Consider the following 22,107-nt stretch of genomic DNA (forward strand, 5'->3'; position numbering starts at 1 on the left):
TGTAGTACCCTGGCTCCGCTCATGTAGATAAAAATCAACTGCGGTCTTAGCCCAAACGATATTATCCATAATTGTGTCCGGTAGTGTGCATATCTCATACTGAGGAATGATACTGGCCAGTAACTGATACGAAAGCCAACTCTGATCCATTATACCGGGCACAAGAGGGGGTTTACCAATATATCGACATAGTATGCCATGTGGATCCTGAACGGTGGGAGATAGATCCTGAACGATGGGAGGGGCCTCTTGAACGATGAATGGTGAATCCTAAACAATTGGAGGTAGATCCTGAACAATGGTAGGTGGATCGGGCCTCTTCTTATGCAGTCTTGGAACTATTGGGGTGAAAGGAGACGTAATGGCACATCCACGACGTCTAATGTGTGAACCCCGTCGTGCAAGAAAAAATCGACGTAAAGCACCTACCTTATCGGGCCGCTAAAAATAAATTAATACATAAATCAGTAAATAAATAAATAATGTCGAAAAAAAGGTTATTTACATTTTTAGTATAGTATTTCTTATAAAATTAAATAAACTTACCTCATTGCGTAGAGTATGAACCTCATTATGCAACGATGAAACAATCTCACGTAGAGCAGCTACCTCATCATGTAAAGCATATTCCTCACCACATAAAGCACCATTGTCATCACGTAAAACAACTACCTCACCACGTAAAGCACTGACATCATCAAGTATCGTGGCATCTTTACCAGTCGCCTATCATGAGGTGATGGTGGAGAAGAGGCTCGATGATGTGATGGAATAGGTGATGTCTCTCGGTGTCGAGGTGTAGAATTGGCTCGATCAGGTGATGGCTCTCGGTGCCAAGGTGTAGAATCAGCTCGATCAGGTGATGGATCTCGGTGTCGAAGTGGAGAAGAGGCTCGATGAGGTGATGGATCTAGGTTTCAAAGTGGGGGGAGCTCATCATCCGTCCTATCTAAAAAACGCCTACTAGCTTACCACCAATTAGTGGCAAGCTCAACCTCTGTAAGTGTCAATGTCTGTAATGGATAGTTTGTCTCCTAACAATATAAAAACCCAAACAAAGTCAAACGTCTACTAGTAATAACTTGTTTATATATAGTAGTATTTGTGTTAACTTACATAATTCATCGTCATATATGGTCGTAAATCTTCCCAATCCAACAGTCAGATCCTCCTCCAAGTAATAACCTTAGGAATATCATTTGAATTCTTGATGGCATAAGTACGCATGCTGGGAAATGCCTCAAATATCCAAATCTACAAACAATATAATACACAAACATTAATTTTAGTAATTGTTAAATAATTAATTTTGGAAACATTATATAAAAAATCTTACCTTAAAGGCCCAAATAAAGCCTGCCAAAGTGTATTTAGAACCATGCCCACGCAAACTACGATGGTCCTCAAAGGCAGACAACAATTTTTTCCAGGTAGCTTTCCATAGATATAAACCCCACGGAAACACATTTTATGCATCTAGGTCCTCTACCAATAATATTAAATCCTGAGAAATAGGTTGTCTGCCCTCTTTGGCTAAAAAGTCGGCATACAAAAGTAACAAAAGGCATACTCGGACAACATCAAGGTCATCCATCTGAGTAAAACCATCTTTAAGAAGTAATCTTCTCAAATCGTCGACGTGTAAAGTGGCCTTCACCTTTTCCAGCTCAGGAAAAACCCGAAATAACCATGATGGGCGGGTGATATGACTAGTGTACAGACCTAATTCATCGTGTCGTCCGAAATGTAGACCAGTGACTAAGCAAAACTCCTCTCACCCAAAACGAGTATACGCCGATGGAAAATGAAACCATATCTCCTCATCACCACGTTGTATCCCCTCGGGTAGATCGTAGTCATGGTCTGAAGAAACAAATGAGTCAACATAGCATCTCCACCTGGATGTTGTACTTTCAGCCATGGCCCGAAACAAGTATTCTCAAACAAATTTCTTTGGACAGGTGTAAGTGTCGACGCAATTGTAGTGGCTATGCTTAATTTATTCCTTAAAGTCAATGCAGCCGAAAAAAATTCCTAACAAAAACAATAAACATACCAAGTTAGATATACTAATAATATACCAAAAACTACAAATTATACATAATAAACATACATGATATTAATAGGGAAAATATAGCCAAATATGTTTCAAACTAGCCCGGTATTTACCCAAGTCATTATTCTATCATAGTTCACAAAAATGCATCATATAACATTCCAGAAGTAAGTATAAACATTTAAAAGGACAACATATAAGTTTAGTGCAGGTTCAAGGATAACATTCTAGAAGAGTATTAGTTTATTCTTGAAACTTAAATTCGCAACACTGTGAAGTTTGTATTTGTCTTTGTTTTTTGGTTGAAGTAATGCAATTCATTCAAGTTTCAATTTGCAGAAGAATAGTAGTTTATTCTTGAAACTTAAATTCGCAACGCGAAAACTAAAATCGTGTTCCAAATTTCATTTTAGCGTTGCGATTTTCGTGTTGCGAATTTCATTTTCGTGTTACGAATTTAAGTTTCAAAAACTACTATTCTTCTGCAAATTGAAACTTGAATGAATTGCATTACTTCAACCAAAATATAAATACTAACTTCACAGGGTTAAAGACTAAACAGTTTAGCAGTATTGGCAGCAACCGAATGAATTTACTAAGCAATCTAAGTGAAATGGTTAATCTATATATTGAAATTACGAGTAAATTTATCATTAATTTAAATATGAAAAATGTAATAATAATACAAAAATTTCAAAATAAAAATAATTAAAAAAACTAACACTTGGTGGTTGATTTTCCATTTGTGGCTGTGAATAGTTGTGAGAGGGTGGATCTGAGAGATGGAGGGAGTCGCCGGATATGGGGACAGATGTCGTCGGATATGGGGACGGATGTCGCAGTAGAGAGTGAGAGATGGAGATAAGAGTGAGTTGCGATTTAGGATTTTAGGTTATGAGTTACGATTTACGGGATATACTATTTACATTTGTGTTGTGAAATTAATATTCGTGTTACAAAAATAAACGCGCTTTTCGAATTTGACTTTTGTGTTGCGAATTTCAAAACTGAGTTGCAAATTTTAAAACTGAGTTGCGAATTTGGGAAATCCGCTTTGCGAATTTGGAAACTGTGTTGCGAAATTTAAGATCGCGTTGCGAATTTGTTAGTTATTTTCACAAATCCAAAAAAAGTTGGTTAAAATCGTATATTATAAGGTATTTTCAGCCACTCAAGTTATTTTCTCTAATTTTAAGTGTCTTCAAAAAATAAAAAATTTTAAAATTTTCTTAACATGACACATGCCAGATAATAAGGTTTTCTACTGTCCGTTTGACAGAAATATTTAAAAGTGAAAAATCGAAAATTTTACACACCTACTTTGAGTGAAAAATTCATTAAACACATAAAGTTAAGAAGATATAATTTGAAGAAAAATATTCATTAAACCAAACAGAAATTAAATAATAAGTGGGCGACTAAATATATAATTTACCCAACTTTTTCATAATCATATACCAAATAAGAAATGGAGAAATAGACCAACAACCACTTAGTCTGATGGGATGAGATGCTAGGTTCCTTAAGCAAGGTCAGTGGTTCGAATCTTGTCGTTTGCAAATGGAACAAATTGAGTTTGGAGGGTCACCCTCGCCTCTACAGTACCCGATCTGGATTAGTCAGTCAATAGATCGGATACCAGTTGTTAAAAAATTGACATTTATATGAGCTGATCATTAACATATTGCCTGGGATATGATAAAATCATATTTTAATGATGTCTACTAGCACCGCTGTTGCTTTCAAACATTGACTTGATGATATAATCTAAACATAGACTCGATCCACAAAATACAACTCAAACAATTATGAAATCAAATTTGGGACATATGAATAGTTAGGTGACTAGGACTTAACAAATTAATACCTTATAATCATAAAACCATTTTTTAACTTTTAATATTTAGATTATTCAACAAAGTAACCCCCATAAAGACTTTTTGTGTACCCTTACCAACTATTTGTATTTATAATTCTAATTCTACTTAAAGTTTTATGAGATAATTTTCCATAATTAAGTGAATTTAAATCAATTAAAAACTCTTAATAAACCATAAATTCAAATACACTCCAACAGTGTTTGGGTTTAAAAAGATTATAGTTATTTAAAAAATAATGCATAATCGGAGTATGCTGTAAGGTAATTGACATATGTACAGGCTGTAGAAGATGGCAGAGATTTTGGATTTCATTGCCACTGCTCCTGCAAACTGGTATTTATTTACATAAGCAGAGTCCTCATCCCCAGCCAAACTAAAACAGAGAGATCTAAGCAAAACAAAAGCATCATTAACTTCCCCAAACAGACAAATTAAGAATGAGGGAACCAACAACGATGGTGGGCGTCGACGGTAATGTTGCTGCTGCTGCTGGTGATGATGGATCAGCTCTCCCTCCACCGTCGTCTTCACCGCCGCAAGCATTAATCGAGAGGCTCAAGGACTACGGCCAGGAACACGTTTTCGCCCTCTGGGACGAGCTTTCCCCTCAAGAACGACTCCATTTTGTCGACGATATCCAGGTCAGTGTTTTTCTACGGTTCCGAGTATTCAATTTCGCTTCTGAATCTTGTAACTTTTGGTTTCTTAATTAATAATTCAACTTTGGTTTGTTTACTTCAGGGTTTGGATCTTTCGAGGACAGATCGGATCATTCGTTGCTCTCTTCGATCTCAAGGTGAGTCTATATGTATATAATTCCTCAGATTGCACTCTTTTTCTGATCCCTTCTGTTTCGGTTATATTTTTAATATGATTTTGTTTCTTGTGGGGGCTTTTAGGACTGCCGGTGGCAGCAATGGAGCCAGTTCCCAAGAGTTGCGTATCCTCTGTAGAGGAGAGAGCGATGGAGGAACGGGAAAGGTGGTGGAAGATGGGATTGAAGGCTATATCGGAAGGCAAATTGGCTGTTTTGCTTCTTGTATATTATCTATCGCCATTGGTGTTTTTTTTCTTAATCTTTTATAATTTAGATCATAGATTTATTACATATGTTTACTGTCTCTTATAACAACATACAACAGCAAATGATGTGGGTCTTCATTTTGCTTCTTCTTGATCTAATATTTCATGTCTCACCTAGAAAGATTTAATGATGCTGTTATCACTGGTTCTTGGCCAAGGAGTCTTTCTATCTCTGGCCATAATTTTGGAATGATGTTACTTTAAAATGGTTCCCTCATTAGACATTTTTTATTAATGTAAAAGGATGGGCCCATACACTCTTAAAGGTTGGTATGATGTTGCTTTATTGGATGTCTAGTAATGATAATTAGTGATAAAGGTATGTTAAACTTTGGAATTGGATGCTTCAATATGTTTCTGCAAATAATAATTGTTTAGTTAAAAAGATTCTTTACTAAATTCTATACTCTTCCATTTCTGAAAAACGGAATGTAAATCAGCTTTTTGAACAATACACCAAATTATCCAAATAAATAAATAAGATACACTGTCAAGTAACTCTGAATTATTTCCCACTTTTCTGATTCTTTGTTTTATATCCTTATGATTGAAATGTTCTGCAGGGGACTCGGCTTGGAAGTTCAGATCCCAAGGGATGTTTCAGTGAATACTTTTTAATCACTGCTGGAATGGTTTTGAAAATCTTATGCTGCATTCAAGCTTCTTCTGATGATGCTTTTCACTTAATATTTGGTGTTGAACAGGACATGTTCAGGGAATGTCCTTTATGGAACTTAAAACAGTTAACCATGTTTAATGCTTTCCTATCTCACTTTTCTATGTTGCCAAACTCTCTGGATCTGAGATTATTGTTTAATTCTAAGCCATACCACAAACTGATATAAAATTGAGGATGGTAAGGTTCTTGAAAAGTGTCAAGTGTGATATATAAATTAATCAGACAGATTTTTTAAGGAAGCATGTTTATAAATTACAAAGCATATGAGGATGCAATGAACTCTTTTTGGGGTTCAACTGTTCAAGATGTAATGAACCTGTTGGAAAATTAATTACATATTGTTTGAACAGCTTTAGTTGTTTATTAGTCTGTATGTTATTACTTGGAATTCACTGTTTATATTTATATTTATATTTGATTTTAGACATTGGACTTCCTTCTGGGAAGTCACTTTTTCAACTGCAAGCTAAGCGGATTTTGTGTGTTCAAAAACTAGCCGCACAAGCCAAGAATGAGGGTAAACTTCTCTATCTGCTCTGCATGATTCTTTTATGCTTGTATGTTATCCTGTTAATTTGATAACAGCAGGTTCAGCAGGCTCAGTGACAATACACTGGTACATAATGACTAGCCCATTTACTGATGATGCAACTCCCAAGTTCTTTGAGAATCATAAATACTTTGGTCTTGAAGCGGATCAAGTGAGATCATTTCTGATTCTCTGGTTTCCTCGTGGTTTATTTTTTGTTAATTTTCTGACTTCAGTCTGGTCACATTTCAGGTTATATTTTTCCAGCAAGGCACCAAACCTTGTATTTCAAAGGATGGCAGATATATCATGGAGACTCCATTTAAGGTGTGGTTTCTTTTGTGAATGAGCTTCAATTTAGAGTGACATATCCTTTTGTTTGAGTAAAGTTCAAGTTGCAATTAAGGCTTAATTTAGGATTTGGCCCCTTTACTGTACCCATTTTCCTATTTGGTATATAAACTCTATTTTGTCCCACTTTGGTACCTAAACTATTATTCCGTCTCTGTTTACCCTAATGTTTTAAGAAGATACTGACAATGCCAGCCAATAAGAATGTGACGTGGTAGATGACGTTATCCATGATTGGATAAGTAGTGGCGCATTGTTATTGATTAACATTGCCATTTCTTTTAATGTTATTAACTTTTGGGATAAACTGAGATGGAATGAGAATTTAGGTACCAAAGTGGGCCAAAGAAGGTTTAGGTTTTCAGGGACTGAATCGTGAACAAAGCCTATAATTAACAATCTCAGTTGTACATATTGTCTTAAATTTCAGAGCATTTTTAAGAGGTGTCAGCCCTTAAACTGTTCTACTTGCAATATAACTGATTTGCATCAGATGCTAATGAATATTATTATAACATCACAACTTCACTTTTGGGTTTAGTATTTTTTTAAATGGATGCTGATTGCTGAAAAAAGGCCAAGTAAAATTTACCTGTCTGTAAGTTTTAGGAGGTAAAGAGTTCCTTTGTTATTAATACTTAAAAGGTTTTTCATTTGGCTGACTGGTATTATTTTATTTCACAATTTGCTTCCTGTTCTAAGTAGCAAAAATTTTCAACTTTGGAGTTTATGAGTAATTTTTTTAAGCCAGTTAGCAAAGTCTCCAGATGGGAATGGAGGAGTATATTCAGATATTTCAAATTAATGCAGAAATAGGCAGTCTTTTATTTTCAGCTAACTAGTAAAATGTACTGGCTATTATATGAATATTTAATTGGATTCCTAATTTTTTTTGTTCAGCTCTGAAATCTTCAAGATTGTTAGAGGATATGGCCACGAGAGGGATTAAATATGTAGATTGCTATGGTGTTGATAATGCATTTGCGAGTTTTTCTGTCTTCATTTTCTTTGGTTAAAACTTAAAATTTTCCATGATGTTTCTTTTAAAGAGCCAGTATCTGGGGGGTCTCTGCTGCAGGTTCGTGCAGCTGATCCTATTTTCTTGGGATATTTCATCGATAAAGGTGTAGCTGTGTTATGAACTGAAGAGAATAGAAAAGGAAAAATCGAAGGATTAAAGGTTTTAGAAGAAGAAAAGCAGGGAGATTTCATAAATCAGAATTTCATTCATTCATCAGGTATCTTTCTCATTCCTTAATACACAGTTTTATTTGATTACAATGTACTATAACAAATAGAAAGAGGACAGCTGTATAATTAATTTTCTAACAAACTCCTTGCAGCTGAATATTTTCCTCCTTTGGGTTGATAACTGGATTCACGTCTGAGCCCATCTCCTCTGCCCAACTCTTCTTCTGCTGCAACTCCAGGTAATTTCCTTCAGCCTCTCATTAGAGATTGAAATCCCTAATTCCCTTATCTCTTTTCTCTCAATCCCTAATTCCTCGTCCATTTCCCCCAATTCCCTCGTTTCAATTCTAATCCCCTCGTCCTGGTCTTCTCTTGCAACCGTGACAAGCTGCTGCTGCTAAAGTTGTGCGAAAGGTAGTTAGTGTTCTCAATTTCCAAGTATATCTGAGAATTTCAGTTGCATGAATTGCTTAATTCTTTTTTGACTATATTATCAATATTTGAGAGTGGTATTAATTAGCTGGATTGCAATAGTTCGTAGCATTTGTTCGATATCTCTGTTCTGTAAACTATATGTTAAATATCTGGAGTTTTTCAAAACTGTTTTAGATTGATAGTTCCGCTCATCAAAGGGAGACTGAAACCTTTCATTTCTTCAAAGGGGGACTGAAACATCAAGACTCGATCGATTGATCGAGAGAGAGATCTTTAGGGTTCTGAAAATAATCTGCTAAACTTTTATTATTTCATAAGTCACATTAAATAGAGATCAAAATAATTAAATAAAGTTCTATCGAACAAAAATTCTATTTTAAGAGTAACAATTAACTTCCAATAATAATAAAACTTTTATTAGGAGTCCTACCTAATTACCCTAATAAAATAACTACTTTTATAAGAGATAAGAGTTTCACGTCCATAATAAAGAAAATGTTATTTTATTGTCAATTTAGTAATATAATGAAAATAAAGGCTATCTTTATTGGTTTAAAAATTTCTCCAAATGCTTATATATCTTATAGACAGATTATAAACTTCAAATCTTTTTAAGGCTATTATAATGTCTTAATATCTCCTAGTAAATGGTTTACAGGCCTATCCCCAGGAAAAGGTTGGTGTTTTTGTAAGGCGTGGTAAAGGCGGGCCTCTTACTGTGGTTGAATACGGTGAATTAAATTCGTCACTGGCTTCTGCAATTAACCAGCAAACTGGACGCCTTCGTTTTTGCTGGAGTAATGTATACTATCTGTCACCAATTTTGATTAAATATTTCTTGCTTCTTGGAAAATATAGTATTTTTTGGATTCAATATGCTGCATCTCTGTGCTTTTTTTATTTCCTTTATGTCGTATTGTATCATGTTAAGTTGTAGGCTTAGTTGAGAGTAGAAGTTGGTACCTGTAAGAGAAGAAATTTGAAGGTTATGGAAACTGTGTGCTGCTTCGAATTCATGTAAATAGGCTGCACAATTTGTGTCATAGACTTGAATGATTTTAACTGTTTGCAGATTTTATAGAAAATTGAGAAGCGCTGCTAACAAATATTGCTCGAGGATATTCAAAATTTAGAACCAACTATGTTCTTTGATGGCAGTTTATTATCCATTTAAACCACAGGTTTCAATTTGGATTTGTCGTGTTATCAAAAACTGTGACATTGTAATACCTAGAATACATTTGCATTAACAAATGAAGATAAATATTGTGATTGTATATCTTATGCTAATATGGCTGTATGCTTTCCAGGTATGCTTACACATGTTTACTTTGGACTTTCTCAGCCAAGTGGCAGTTGGCCTTGAGAAAGACAGCGTGTAAGTGATGTTTTTTCTTTCCTTTCGAGATACATGTTTTGATCTGTTACACCTTGAACATTGTTCTGATAATTAGTGCTGTTTCTGAGATAATTGTAATCTATTCATCAAATGCAAAATCCATGAGCTGCTTCCTCCTCTCTGCGTCTCTCATTGTACTGAAAACAAACATGATCAATGGGTGTTTGCTGTTTCCTTTTCAAGACGTGTTGTGGTTATGGATCAAGCAAACATGTAGAAGATTTTGACTGAGCTATGTTTTTGTTTTAAGAGTATAGTATCTGACATCAGTTATACTTCTTGGTAACTACAGGGACGGATGTATGATTTTATATTAAGGAACAAACTTATAAAATTTTAGGGACGAAAACAAAATGTCAACAGAAAATACAAAGAAAATATTTAAAATATATGAGAATTTGAAATTTTCAAGGGCGACTGCCCTCACTTGTCCCCCTTCGGTCCATCCTTCCCACTTAACCCTTTAAAGGAAGTTAATATTTATACATGTCTGACCACAGTTACCATGTAGCCGAGAAGAAGATCCCGTTTATTAATGGGTATACAATGGGGTTGAAACTAGAGCAGTTCGTCTTTGATGCATTTCCATTGTTTGAGGTGATCACTTCCCCTCGCTTCTATATTTTTGCTCCAACTAATTTCTTTTTTCTTTTCTTCCCTGTCTATTGGAAATGTAATATACTGTGTAATTTTTTATGTTTCCAAATACGCAGGTATTACGAGAGGAAGAGTTTGCACCAGTGAAAAATGCCAATGGTTCAAATTATGACACTCCAGACAGTGCGAGGCTGCTTCTTCTGCAGCTACACTCACGTTGGGTAGCCACTGCCGGTGGCTTCTTGACGCATTCAGTGCCATTATATGCAGCTGGTAATTTTCATGATTGACATTGCTGCATTACCATTCTCTTTTTTGAGGATTCCAAGTCTTTGATGGTGTCTCGTATATGAACCCAGGTGTGGAGGTATCACTGCTTTGTTCTTACGCCGGAGAAAACTTGGAGTCCATATGCCGTGTAAGAACATTTCACGCACCCTGCGAAATTGCATTTTAGTTTTTACTTTATTATGTATTTGATTGAGAATATAAGGTACATTGCATGGCATGGATAAGAGTGGATTGAGATGCAGGCATAGGAAATAAGGATTTTTGCAATATCTTTCTAGCTTCATTGTCTAAGACCGACCGTATCGTCGGACAAAACTCTAATCCCGTGACATTTCGGGTCATGCTGTTGTTTTCATATTTTTTTATCTTGTCATACGCCACATTAAAACATTTGTGATTGTGTTTATTAATGAGAAAAGAAGTCCTACAACATGAAGATGACATCATTTTCCACGTTTGATACGAATTACAATACCTAAACAGATCATAATTCCTCAACCTAATAGGAAACAATCGAACGCGAAAGTACTCAAACTCGTGACTTTTCGATGTTACAACAACAATATCAATACAGCTAACCGACGACGCCTGATTTCATCATTTTACAACCGAATCGAACATAAATGACAAAACAGTAGGCTGTGAACAAAACTTTGAAGGATGAATGCAAGAACCAACAATTATTAAAATTGAATTCAAATGAAATGACAATATTTGCTCAAGAATAGGGCGATACACCAAGCAGGGGCTCCATCAGCTAACTGATGCTGCAGAAACTTATAAACTGCCTCGGTTGTTGTAGAAGCTATGCGAAGAACAACACCAATTCCCTGCAAAAACAGTTCTTCACTTTAACAAACATCAAGATCAAACATTTTTTAGTAATACAAGCATGAATTCAATGCAACAACACAGCTGATATTGTGTCAGCAAATACCTTAGGACCAAAGGCACTGCAGGATGCAATAAAAGCCGGCCTGATGGAACAATTATCTGAACTTGATCTAGCATGACACCCCGTGCTAGTCGAAGGAATCTGTAATTGCTGAGACATCAGCCTCTTCACATTTTCTTGAACTTGGTCTTGGACAAGCTTCAGCTTTGGGCTACAAATAAGTTACTTCTGTCACAAAATCCTTTCAGCATAAACGAATTTAGGGTCTGTTTGTTTGACTGTAATTGATTTTCCGGAAATTGAATTACTGCAATTTGAATTATTGAAATTTGAATTACTGGAAAATGAATTACTGGAATTTGAATTCTGGAAAATGAATTACATTTCTGGAAAATGAATTACACATTTCTGGAAAACATCTGAAAAACGTTTTATGATGTTATTTAAACCTTTTTTTCCACTAGTTGAATAGTTTTTAAAAATTATTTATTTCAAATATTAAATATAATAAATAATATTATTTATCATAAAACTTAATATTATTATTAAATATTATTTTTATAATTTTATTAATAAAAATATTATTATTGGTATATTTTAGTGAAATAAAATATTATAAATTATATTAATTATTTATTAATGTAATAGTGTTATATTATATTTTAAAAATATTAATTAGTATATTCTAAATATCTTTACTAAAATATTATTTAAATATATAAATAATATTATTCATTATTAAATATATAAAAAAATATTATATATTATTAAAATAAAAATATAATATCTTATATTATATTATTATAATATAATTGATTATTTTATATAATATTAAAAATATATAATATTATATTATTATAAATATTAATAAATATATTTTAAATATTTTAATAAATAATATTTTGATGAAAATGATATTAAAATATTTTATTAATATTAAATTCATAAAATAAAATTATTTTGAATATTTTTGCTTTAAAGTGAAAAGTTTGGAAAATGACTTACGGAAAATGAATCCGTAAGTCATTTTACAGAAAATACAAAGGAAATTATGTTACTAGGAAAATGAATTACATTCCGGAAAATGAATTACGTGAAACAAACACGGAAAACATTTTCCGGAAAACGAATTACGTAAAACAAATACGGAAAAACATTTTTCGAAAAACGAATTACATGAAACAAACACGGAATTTCGGGGAAAACTAATTCCGTAATTGTTTTTACGGCAAACAAACAGACCCTTAATACACCTTAGTAAAATGGACACTGGAGTAACTACCCATAGATTATCACCATTGCTATGACTTGGTACTCGTGCATTCGTTCCGCTATATTCATAGGGCTACCTTGTTCTAGCAATACCTAAGTTTTGAAGAAAAATCAAAAAGGAGGCAAATCAATGAATGGACGGGAAACACGTTCAGAGAACATCATAGAGGAAAAAAACATAAAATTTGAAGTTAACAGATTAGCATTATGATCACAGAGAAAAACATAAATTATCCACAGGACACCATTTCTTAAATGCATTATGATCATTAACAGATCAGCATTATAACTAGGGGAATAATGAGAACATTACGGTGTCAAGGAATACAGGTCGGTCGCCTTCAACAAATATGTAGTTGGTGCTCCGATAAAGTTCAAAATCACATTTTCCCCACTTTCATGACGACCACTGGTAAACCAATCTACAATGACCAAACTCGAGTCAGACACCAACCTAAACATCTGTTTCTGAGAATACCTCGCGGTGGAAAAACATGTGACTGGATCCGGAATGACTACGAATAGAGCACCACTACCGATTCTTGCCTACTGCATAGTAAAGCAAAGATTAGCCATTTCCACTACAAGCATTCATCTAAACATAGTCAAAATGTTGAATCCTTTAATAAAAAAACGTATCACAAAAATATGATTTTACAGTAAATTAGTGGTTATTCATCAGTCTGCATTAGCATCTCGGGTTCGGAGTTTAGGGTCTTGGAAGGATAGTTACCTCCAAGACTTGCTCAGAACACTTGGACCCCAAAGACTTGTAGACCTATACAGAAGTGAAACTAATCAATTCCGTCAAAACCCAGCTTTTAAATCGCACAGACAAAAGGATTAGAAGATAAAGATCAAACCTTTGTAGAGGATTGGGTAGTAAGAACAGCAGTGCAGCCATCTCCGATTGTAAATTCAACTGAAATAGAATCCCCCTAACATAGAACAAATGATAAACATAACATCCCAAAACAAAAAGAAAGAAGAAATGATACAGAGACTGATGATCGAGCTATGTGAATGTACGGAGACAATGCCACCGCCATAGGTGAGGGTGTAAATCCAGACAGCATCGGTTTCGGAAGGACCCACCTGAGGAATCAATCAATCAATCATCATCAGCTTCAGTCGAGAGGAATAAACAAAGACATTTAGTCTTTTGTGATGTAAGAAGGGAGAGAACCTTTCTGGGGATAATTAGTTTAAATGGATACTTTGAGAAGCTTCTTGTCACTGTTGACTTTCCTCTCACCTTCTCCACTACAACCTTTCCCTTCTCCATTTCTGCTTTCTTCTACCCTTCCGTTTATTACTTCCATTTATAATGAAAATTGCAAACTCTTTGGGCTTTCTTAAACCCATGTTGACCCAAAATCTTAGAAGGGCTGCTTTGTAATTCGTATATTATCACATAGATCTGATTTATTATTTGATTAATTTAGATCAGATATTATATAAATTTAATAAATCGATTAATTTCAATTGAATAATGTAGAAATTTAATATGCGAACAAATCTTTTAATCTAATTTATTTTATTCGTAAATGTTAAAGCTCGAACCTTACTTCAAAAATATAAAATCCCTATAGATGTAAAACTGTTATTATAATCTAAACCTTGAAACTGTAGGAATATTTAAGGATTGAACTATTTATTTAACTATGTAAATTTATTTGAAATATGAGAGAATTCAAATTAAAAAAGTATTATATTTTTATAAAATGGGGTCAGATTTCAACTTTAACATTTAAAATTTAGACTTGATTATTTTTTAAAATCTATAATATATTTACATTATAAAATTTTATATATCATATAAAAATTAAATTTACAATGTAATATTAAAAGATAAATATTAAAAAATATGTTAAATTATTGACTAAACTTATGTTGCGCAGATAAGGATTATTACTTCATTCAAATTGACATTAAATGCCAAGTTCGACATGAAATATTTTTTCTTGTTACTTTTAGTGAGTATCTTCTCATTTTCTACTATTAATCTCATCCATCTATTTTCACTAATTCAACTATCCTAGATTTGTATAAAACTAAAAGAGTTTTACATCCTATCCCATATATATTTAGAATCATTGGATTAATAAAAATAGATGACTGAAATTGACAGTAGAAAATGAGAAGACATTCACTAAAAAAAGTAAGGAATCAATCTCATTCATCTATTTTCACTGATCAAACGATCCTAAATCTGAGTAAACTTAAAAGATTTTACATTGTATAAATGAATATTAACCATATATATATATGTATATATGTGTATGTTTATCGTTTGAAACATTAGAGGCCTTGCTAAAGGACCAATAGGAAGTAGCCAACTTCATTGAAGGTTGAAAACAACATAAATTTTAAATTACAACTAGTTAATATAAGACTAAAAAATAATAGAAAATAAAGTAATATTTTACATTGAAACTAAAAATTACATTTTTCGTACCATTTTCAATTACAAATATTAAAAATTTATTTAATTTTTTAAGTTGAACAAGATAACATTTTCAAGTTGAAAACCATCTTAAAATAAACTTAAATTAAGCTACCGCACAACAAAATTACCCTGAAAATATATATGGAGCGTTAAATCCAGGAACATGATTTTATCTTGTCCCTTTCACCACAGATGGTTTTGATCGGATTACGAATAAAAGTACAAATATAGACTTCCCTCTTACTGAACAAAATTATTTGATTTGATGAACCAGTTGGTGTTGGCCATGTTTGTTTTTCCCAAACTCCAGGGAACAATCAAGGCCAATATAAATTCAGATTTCTTATTCTATCATTTTGGCGAACTAGAAAGAGCAGTACAAACCTGCGGGGTTCAACCTCTATAATCTAAATACACTTTCGGTTGTTAAGCTTACAGCCATATAAATTGTTGCATCCTCAAGTTGAATCCATGGAGGAATGCGAGTGCTAGCATCAATGCTTAAAGTGCCTCACATTTGTGAAAAGCAACGAAACACCGTACTTGTTACAACAGTTCGCTTTTATATGCATGTGAAATAAGATCTTAACAACGTAAAAGGAGCAAAAACAAAAACTTTTCGAGGTCGTAATTACCGGAAACGGAAAGAATGCATCGCTAGCCAAAGCAGCTCCCTTGACCTCGTCTCCTGCTTTCCTCAAAGCTATTCTCAAACTCTCGAGACGGTTTGGTTGCCCACTTCCCATACCCAACGTACAGTTGTCCTGAGAAATAATAATGTCCACGGCTCAGCAAATCTTATCCCAACTTTTCTCAAGAGGAAAAAGGGAAGTATTTATCATAAGGATCTATAATCCAACAAGGTTATTTGAATTTGATGTCCTAGCAAAAAATAACAAACCTTTGCTATTACAATAGCATTGCTCTTGACATGCTTAGCACACAGCCATGCAAATTCGGCATCACAAAGCTCACTATCTTGAGGCTTCTTCTCGGATATCACATTGAACTGGATATCTTCAGAGGTCAAGTCATCTGAATCCTGGGCCAACCAACCATCACCAACCTGTCGTGGTGAGAACTTACCTTTCTCGTTCTTCTTTGCTTCAAGGATTCTCAATGTTTTTGACTTTCCACGGAGGACATCAAGTCCCTTCTCTGTATACTTGGGAGCCACTATGATCTCATAGAACATCCGAGTTTCGCCATCTGTTGGGCTTCGGAACTCTCGGATTTCCTTAGCAAGAGCCTAAAGCCAAAACAGTGAGCAATCATATTGTCAAAAAGGGTACTATATCTTGATTTTGAAGGTAGCATATGGATAAGATGATATTCAATATGTGATAAAAGGACCGCACAACTGCATGTAAAGATTCCAAAAATCTTACTAACTTGCCTCATCTACTTCTATGTTGAAGGCTACAATTCCTCCAAATGCAGTCACTGGATCAGCTTTCACAGCCAGCCTGTAAGCCTCAAGGATGTCATCACGAGAAGCTACTCCACATGGATTTGTGTGCTTTACAATCACACATGTAGGGTTCCTAAACTCAGAGACACAATTCCAAGCAGCATCGGCATCTAAATAGTTATTATACGACATTTCCTGCACCACGATAAATATAAGAATTAAGGATATTCCAGGGAATAACACAGCTCAGAACTAAATTGGAAACGAATATAATCATAGCATTCCAATTTGCAAAGGATTTCATGTCCTTAACCACCAAAACGAAAAAGAACAGCAACAAAACAAGAGACTCGTCAACATAGGCAACAATATAAATTCTATCTGTGTTTGCATGATAAGAACCAAATGGAAAGAAGAAGTATGGTCCGACTGATAGTCAAATATCTTGTAACTCAGTTGATCAGCAGAGCAAGCCGAACAAAAACGTAGTAAAAGCAAATACTTTCTTGGAAAAGAAAACTAGGAAGGAAAAACAGGCAAGATGATTCCATAATTATCTATTGTTTTAACTTATTAACAAGCATAACTAGGTCTAGAGCATAAAAATAACATTAAGAACTAAATCACCTTCCCATGGTGTTGAACAGCTGTAGCAATACCACCAGCATTGACCTCGGACAAACTCTTGTCAACATAAAATGCAGCTTTCTGATGAGGATTTTCACCATAACGAAGTGAACTTTTGAGGGATAATGGCACCGTCAACTGGGGAGGGAATTTATCTTCCAACAAATAAAGAATTATGCCAATCTATAACAATTATTGGTAGCACTTAATAAAAATAGTTTAATGAGTTGTTGCATGGATTCTTTTAAAAAGGAAGATGTATTTCTTTTAATGAAAAAGTATACTTTGTTAGCTAAGACCTAAGCTTATGGTAGGTAAAGTAGCTTTCTTTTCTTCTAAACATCATTAAACGAATACCATTTCAACTACGATGACCAAGTAGCTAAGCATAAGAGAATACCTCCTGCAGTCTGTTTCCAGAGCCACTCTGAAACTGCAGAATCATAAGAAGCAACATGCTCAAAAGCTTTCCAGGCAAGCTTTCTCCGGAATTGTTGATCATCCTGCCCGCCTTTAAGGAATTCAAGGAGTGCAGGATAGTCTTGTGAGTCAATAACAACCAAGACATCCTTGTGATTCTATTCAAGTAAATGTGTTATTTTGCAATAGAAAATGAATAAAACAAAGAATGTCCTATTGTATGTTAAGGAATGATAAACATGTTATTTTGAAATAGAAATGATTGAAACGTCCTTCGTTACCAATGTTGTTCAATTACCTATTTAGCTTTGCTTATTGAGAAAACATGTTCAACATAAGACTATCTACTAGAAAATGAAGCCACATAACAATGATTCAAGCTAATACACAACTTGGGAAAACGAATACACCAATCAAATAACATTTCACTACTAGCTTAACAGTTACCTTTGCAGCAGCTCTAATCATTGCAGGTCCACCAATATCAATATTCTCGATGCCATCGTCAAATGCAATTCCTCCCGTAGAAGTAACTTTATCATAAAATGGGTACAAGTTCACAACCACCACATCAAACGTACCTGAATAAAAATAATTTTAGCTAAAAGACAGGAAAAAAAAGGAAAGTCTGATACCATACTTGTTTAGAAGTTACTTATCCATTAAGGAGTTTCATTTCACCACAAGGTTAGAAGTTATCACTCACCAATGCCACGCTTATTAAGAGCTTCCATGTGATGTTTTTGGTCCCTTCTAGCAAGAATACCACCATGTATGTTGGGATGTAGCGTTTTGACACGACCATCCAGCTGTAAAAGACACTTCAGTCAATCTCCAAACTCAATGAGATTTAAAGCTGAAACTAACATCTAAGAGGTATACTAGTGTTAGTATCATATCATAGGAAATCGTGGCGATTGATCATTAAGAGAGAAGATAATAAGTAGGCCTTGATTTAAAGGTCAAGTACCAAAAAAAGCTTCCTAAATAATCAGTGAGGTCGTCCTAATTTTTTTGATGAATAATATAATTTACCCAGAAAAAGTGTCATGTTATAACAACTCGGTCAAATTTGCCTTTAACTTCCAACTCCATGGAAATTAGATAGAAATAGTTGTTGAAAAAGAAAATCAGAGAAATTTTAAAACAATTCCCTTCGACAGTATCAAAACTTTCAATGAATTCCCAGTTCCAAACGATGGTTAAATGACCCACTGACACTCATTCTCTTATCCATGACATAGAAAAGTAGAAAAATTATATCGACTTACCATAAGTTATATTCTGAGAAAGTACACGACTCTATTTCATTTATTCTTTGCCTTCTTTGAATGAACCTGATGCTGCTCCTTTTTCCTACCCATGCCTGATACACTTTTCTTCTTCGAGGGCAGTTGAGCTTATTTCAATTTCATCTTAACCGATCTCACCATCGACGACAGGTTAAGCTTCTCCTTTGATGGCAAAATATAGCACTTCTCACGCTCAACTTCGCTTATCCCAGGATCATCAGTGGGTATCTTCGTGTCCTCTGCAACTTCCTGTTCGCCGTTCTGCCGCTTTTTTGGATATTTGTCGAGCATAGATTGCACTCCTTTTGAACTGTGAGTCGTCATAATCACTTCAGCTGATTCTTTTTAATCCACTTAAAATAGTAATAGATGCCCTAGCAAGGCCATGGAATATTAATCAGGGAAAGAAAAGATTCAAGCAGGATAGGACAGCACAAAATAAGAACCAAGGTTACCATTTCAGGGGAACATGTTAGCTGCTCCACTTTGGTTACAGAGACGCCAGCATTTTCTAAGGCAGATGCAGTTCCTCCAGTTGAAACAATTGTGTACATATAATTTCCAAAGAAGCAAGTTCAAACCAAGGCTTCAAAACCGCTGCTTTAAACTTCACATTGATACTGATAAGTAGGGCTAGAGACTAGGCGAGTCAAGCTCGATTATCGTTGAGTTTGACTCAATTTGAAAAGTTGGATTCGACTTAAAACTTGCGAGCTTACAATTTTTAATCTCAACTCAAAATCAAAAATTAAAACTAGATTCGAGCTCAAAAAAACTTAAACTCGAAATATTCTCTGATTTAACTCGATTAAAGCTCAAAGTTGAGCTCGATTCAAGCTCGAACTCGAGTTCACACATGAACAATAAGTATATGATTTTTTTTAAAAAATATATTAATTTTTTCGAGTTAAGTATCAAGTAACTCACTTCATGTTATTAAGATCTCGAGTTGAGGTCAAACCCAAGTCCATTCGATTCGAGTGTTACTTAAGCAACAAACGATCTATCTCATATAATTTAACGTCATGCTAATAACATAGACCATATTAATAGAGACAACACATGAATTTATGTCAATAGTGCAAACTTAAAAAATTATATTAAAAATTTAGGAGTGCAAAATTATATAATCTCATGGATGCGAATTAGATATTCTATATAAAATACAAGAAAAATACCTAAAGGATTTTAAAATTTCTAGGAGTGAGTTGGGTCCATCCCTACCTACCAAGTCCTAGAAAAAGGTTTTAAAGACTTGAATACGTAAATGATGTCGTATTTATGACATTTTCCTCAAGTATAAGGCGAATCGACCTAAATATCATCATATGATCCTAATATGCTAAGCATAACACTGTTTGTCTAATATTTCCCAAAGTAACACCCTTTAGGCTGATGTGAAAATAAGGCGCGCTCTCGTGAACACGCTTTAATTGGTTTTTTACCTACTAGGATGTCACGCGGGTAAGGCGCTTTGCAGGGAGCACGTTTTCACGGGATTTGGTGATACGTGGGAAGGAGCGTTGCAGAGGACACACTTTCTATTAATAAGTATTTAATTCCCACCCGTTTTCCCCACCTAATCACCCTCCTCTTCCCCTATATAAACCCCTTTAACCCCCTCATTCTTCACACCAAGACAATTCTTTCTCTCTAATATAACTTAAATTCATCTCTTATTTGAGTTAAAAATTTCTTAGTAGTTGGTAAGAAATTTATTTTTAAATTAGTATATTTTTTAAATAGTTGTTATAATTTTTTTATAAATATTTTTTTTTTATAAATAATGTTATATATTTTTATTAAAATAATATTTATATAATTATTATTTATTTAAATTTATTAATTAATTATTTTTGCTAATTATATTTGTTTGCCTACAGTTATAATGGAAAACGAGATGCTACTACGATTTGATGCAAATCATATCTCAAGACATTTTACTGATATGATAAATTTTTTTTAATTTATGTAAATGTTTAATATTTTTTTAATTTAAAGTTATCATGAATTTATATTAATTTTAAAATTTTAGAATGTTTATTAATTAGGAAAATGATCGTATTTTGGAGACATTTATTCGAAATACGAAGATACTGACACCAACACGTATTTGGATGTATCTGTCTTCAGATGGGTTCGGGTATATTGCGAAAATTGTTGGCGGTTGTAAAATCGAACCCACCCTAATTTCCGAATTAATTGAGAGGTGGAGACCGGAGACACACACATTTTATTTTCCATGTGGAGAGTGTACAATTACACTGGAAAATGTCTTAATGCATTTGGGGCTTCCCGTTGATGGAAATATTATGTGTGGTGTGACCGATGGAGATTGACATTCACTATGCATGGAGTATCTTGGAGCTTCTCCGCCAGATTTCAATGGAGGTCAAACACCTTTATCATGGCTAAAAGCCAATTTTGAAGTTTTGAATGAAAATGCTTATGAGGATGAAATAAAGGCATGTGCTCGGACATATATACTACGAATCATTGGAGGAATATTGATGCCCGAAAAATCTCGAAACCAGGTGCATTGTATGTGGTTGCGTCATCTTATTGATTTTGATGAAACAGGAAGATACAGTTGGGGCGCCGCAATTTTGGCATTTCTCTTTAGAGAAATGTGTCACGCAACGAATTATAGTAAAACTGCTATCGGTGGATGTCTCATGCTTCTCCAATCATGGGCGTGGTTCCGCATGTCTTTCTTATGCTCGATCGTTAATGAGCCATATGTATTCCCATTATTATTGAGGTAATTTCAGAACTAAATATTGATTTAAATATTTTTAATTAAATAGGGTGATATTTAGGTTATATTATATTACATAGGTGGTCGATGAAAAGAAAAAATCATAAAGATATACCTAGTGAACCAGAGGAAATCCGTTTAATTATTGATAAAAAAACTGGATCTGAGGTTCGTCTTTAAATATGAATAATTTAATTTAAAATGTTTGATATAATTAGAATATTATATTTATTAGAATTATATATTTATGTTTAAGTTTCAGTGGATACCTTACGAGCGATGAAATAAAGGCTTGCATCCCACTCCACTTGAGTGGGCCATTAGATGTTTGGATGTCAGTTGTACCTCTGATATGTTATGCTATTGTTGAGTGGCATCTGGTTGATCGTGTGCTCCATCAGTTTTGTTGTACGCAATATATTCCTGAAGCAACTATCAATTTAGAAAATATGCATAACATAGATAGATGAGAAAAAAAGAGGTCAACTGGGT

The 22,107-nt window shown here is 34.1% G+C and overlaps 2 protein-coding genes and 1 pseudogene across 2 annotated transcripts; 1 reads left to right on the top strand and 2 right to left on the bottom strand.

Annotated features, from left to right (window-relative positions):
* Positions 1-4,332: 4,332 nt before the first annotated feature.
* LOC120189954 (UDP-N-acetylglucosamine diphosphorylase 1-like) lies at positions 4,333-10,932 on the top strand. Its single transcript, XM_039193089.1, has 16 exons — positions 4,333-4,577; positions 4,678-4,732; positions 4,836-4,975; positions 5,583-5,622; positions 6,123-6,215; positions 6,287-6,399; positions 6,480-6,554; positions 7,330-7,369; positions 7,479-7,561; positions 7,657-7,706; positions 8,156-8,183; positions 8,863-9,006; positions 9,515-9,582; positions 10,104-10,200; positions 10,317-10,473; positions 10,560-10,932. Exons 1-16 carry the CDS (start codon positions 4,374-4,376, stop codon positions 10,655-10,657), a joined length of 1,485 nt encoding a protein of 494 aa, XP_039049020.1. The 5' UTR covers positions 4,333-4,373; the 3' UTR covers positions 10,658-10,932.
* A 262-nt stretch (positions 10,933-11,194) lies between these two features.
* On the bottom strand, positions 11,195-14,048 carry LOC120189993 (annotated as a pseudogene).
* Positions 14,049-15,215: 1,167 nt separating this feature from the next.
* Positions 15,216-18,854, bottom strand: LOC120190192 (bifunctional purine biosynthesis protein PurH-like). Its single transcript, XM_039193305.1, has 9 exons — positions 18,837-18,854; positions 18,272-18,374; positions 18,013-18,146; positions 17,546-17,723; positions 17,146-17,300; positions 16,504-16,713; positions 16,009-16,356; positions 15,743-15,871; positions 15,216-15,236 (listed from the first exon to the last, which is right to left on the bottom strand). The coding sequence occupies exons 1-9, from the start codon at positions 18,837-18,839 to the stop codon at positions 15,216-15,218; spliced, it is 1,281 nt and encodes a 426-aa protein (XP_039049236.1). The 5' UTR covers positions 18,840-18,854.
* Between the last annotated feature and the right edge of the window lie 3,253 nt (positions 18,855-22,107).

The sequence above is a fragment of the Hibiscus syriacus genome, unplaced genomic scaffold (assembly GCF_006381635.1).
Source record: "Hibiscus syriacus cultivar Baekdansim isolate YM2019G1 unplaced genomic scaffold, ASM638163v2 tig00116962_pilon, whole genome shotgun sequence".
NCBI classification, from domain to species: domain Eukaryota; kingdom Viridiplantae; phylum Streptophyta; class Magnoliopsida; order Malvales; family Malvaceae; genus Hibiscus; species Hibiscus syriacus.

What these genes read in the sequence shown, in the direction of transcription:
- LOC120190192 (XM_039193305.1), bottom strand. An exon ending in TGATTAGAGCTGCTGCAAAG is followed by an intron (nt 17,724 to 18,012) that starts GTAACTGTTAAG and finishes TTACTTGAATAG; the next exon opens with AATCACAAGGATGTCTTGGT. An exon ending in CTGTTCAACACCATGGGAAG is followed by an intron (nt 16,714 to 17,145) that starts GTGATTTAGTTC and finishes ATCGTGGTGCAG; the next exon opens with GAAATGTCGTATAATAACTA.
- LOC120189954 (XM_039193089.1), top strand. Translation starts at nt 4,374, where the DNA reads ATGAGGGAACCAACAACGATGGTGGGCGTCGACGGTAATGTTGCTGCT. An exon ending in ATGGTGTTGATAATGCATTT is followed by an intron (nt 7,562 to 7,656) that starts GCGAGTTTTTCT and finishes TCTCTGCTGCAG; the next exon opens with GTTCGTGCAGCTGATCCTAT. An exon ending in TATTTCATCGATAAAGGTGT is followed by an intron (nt 7,707 to 8,155) that starts AGCTGTGTTATG and finishes GCAACCGTGACA; the next exon opens with AGCTGCTGCTGCTAAAGTTG.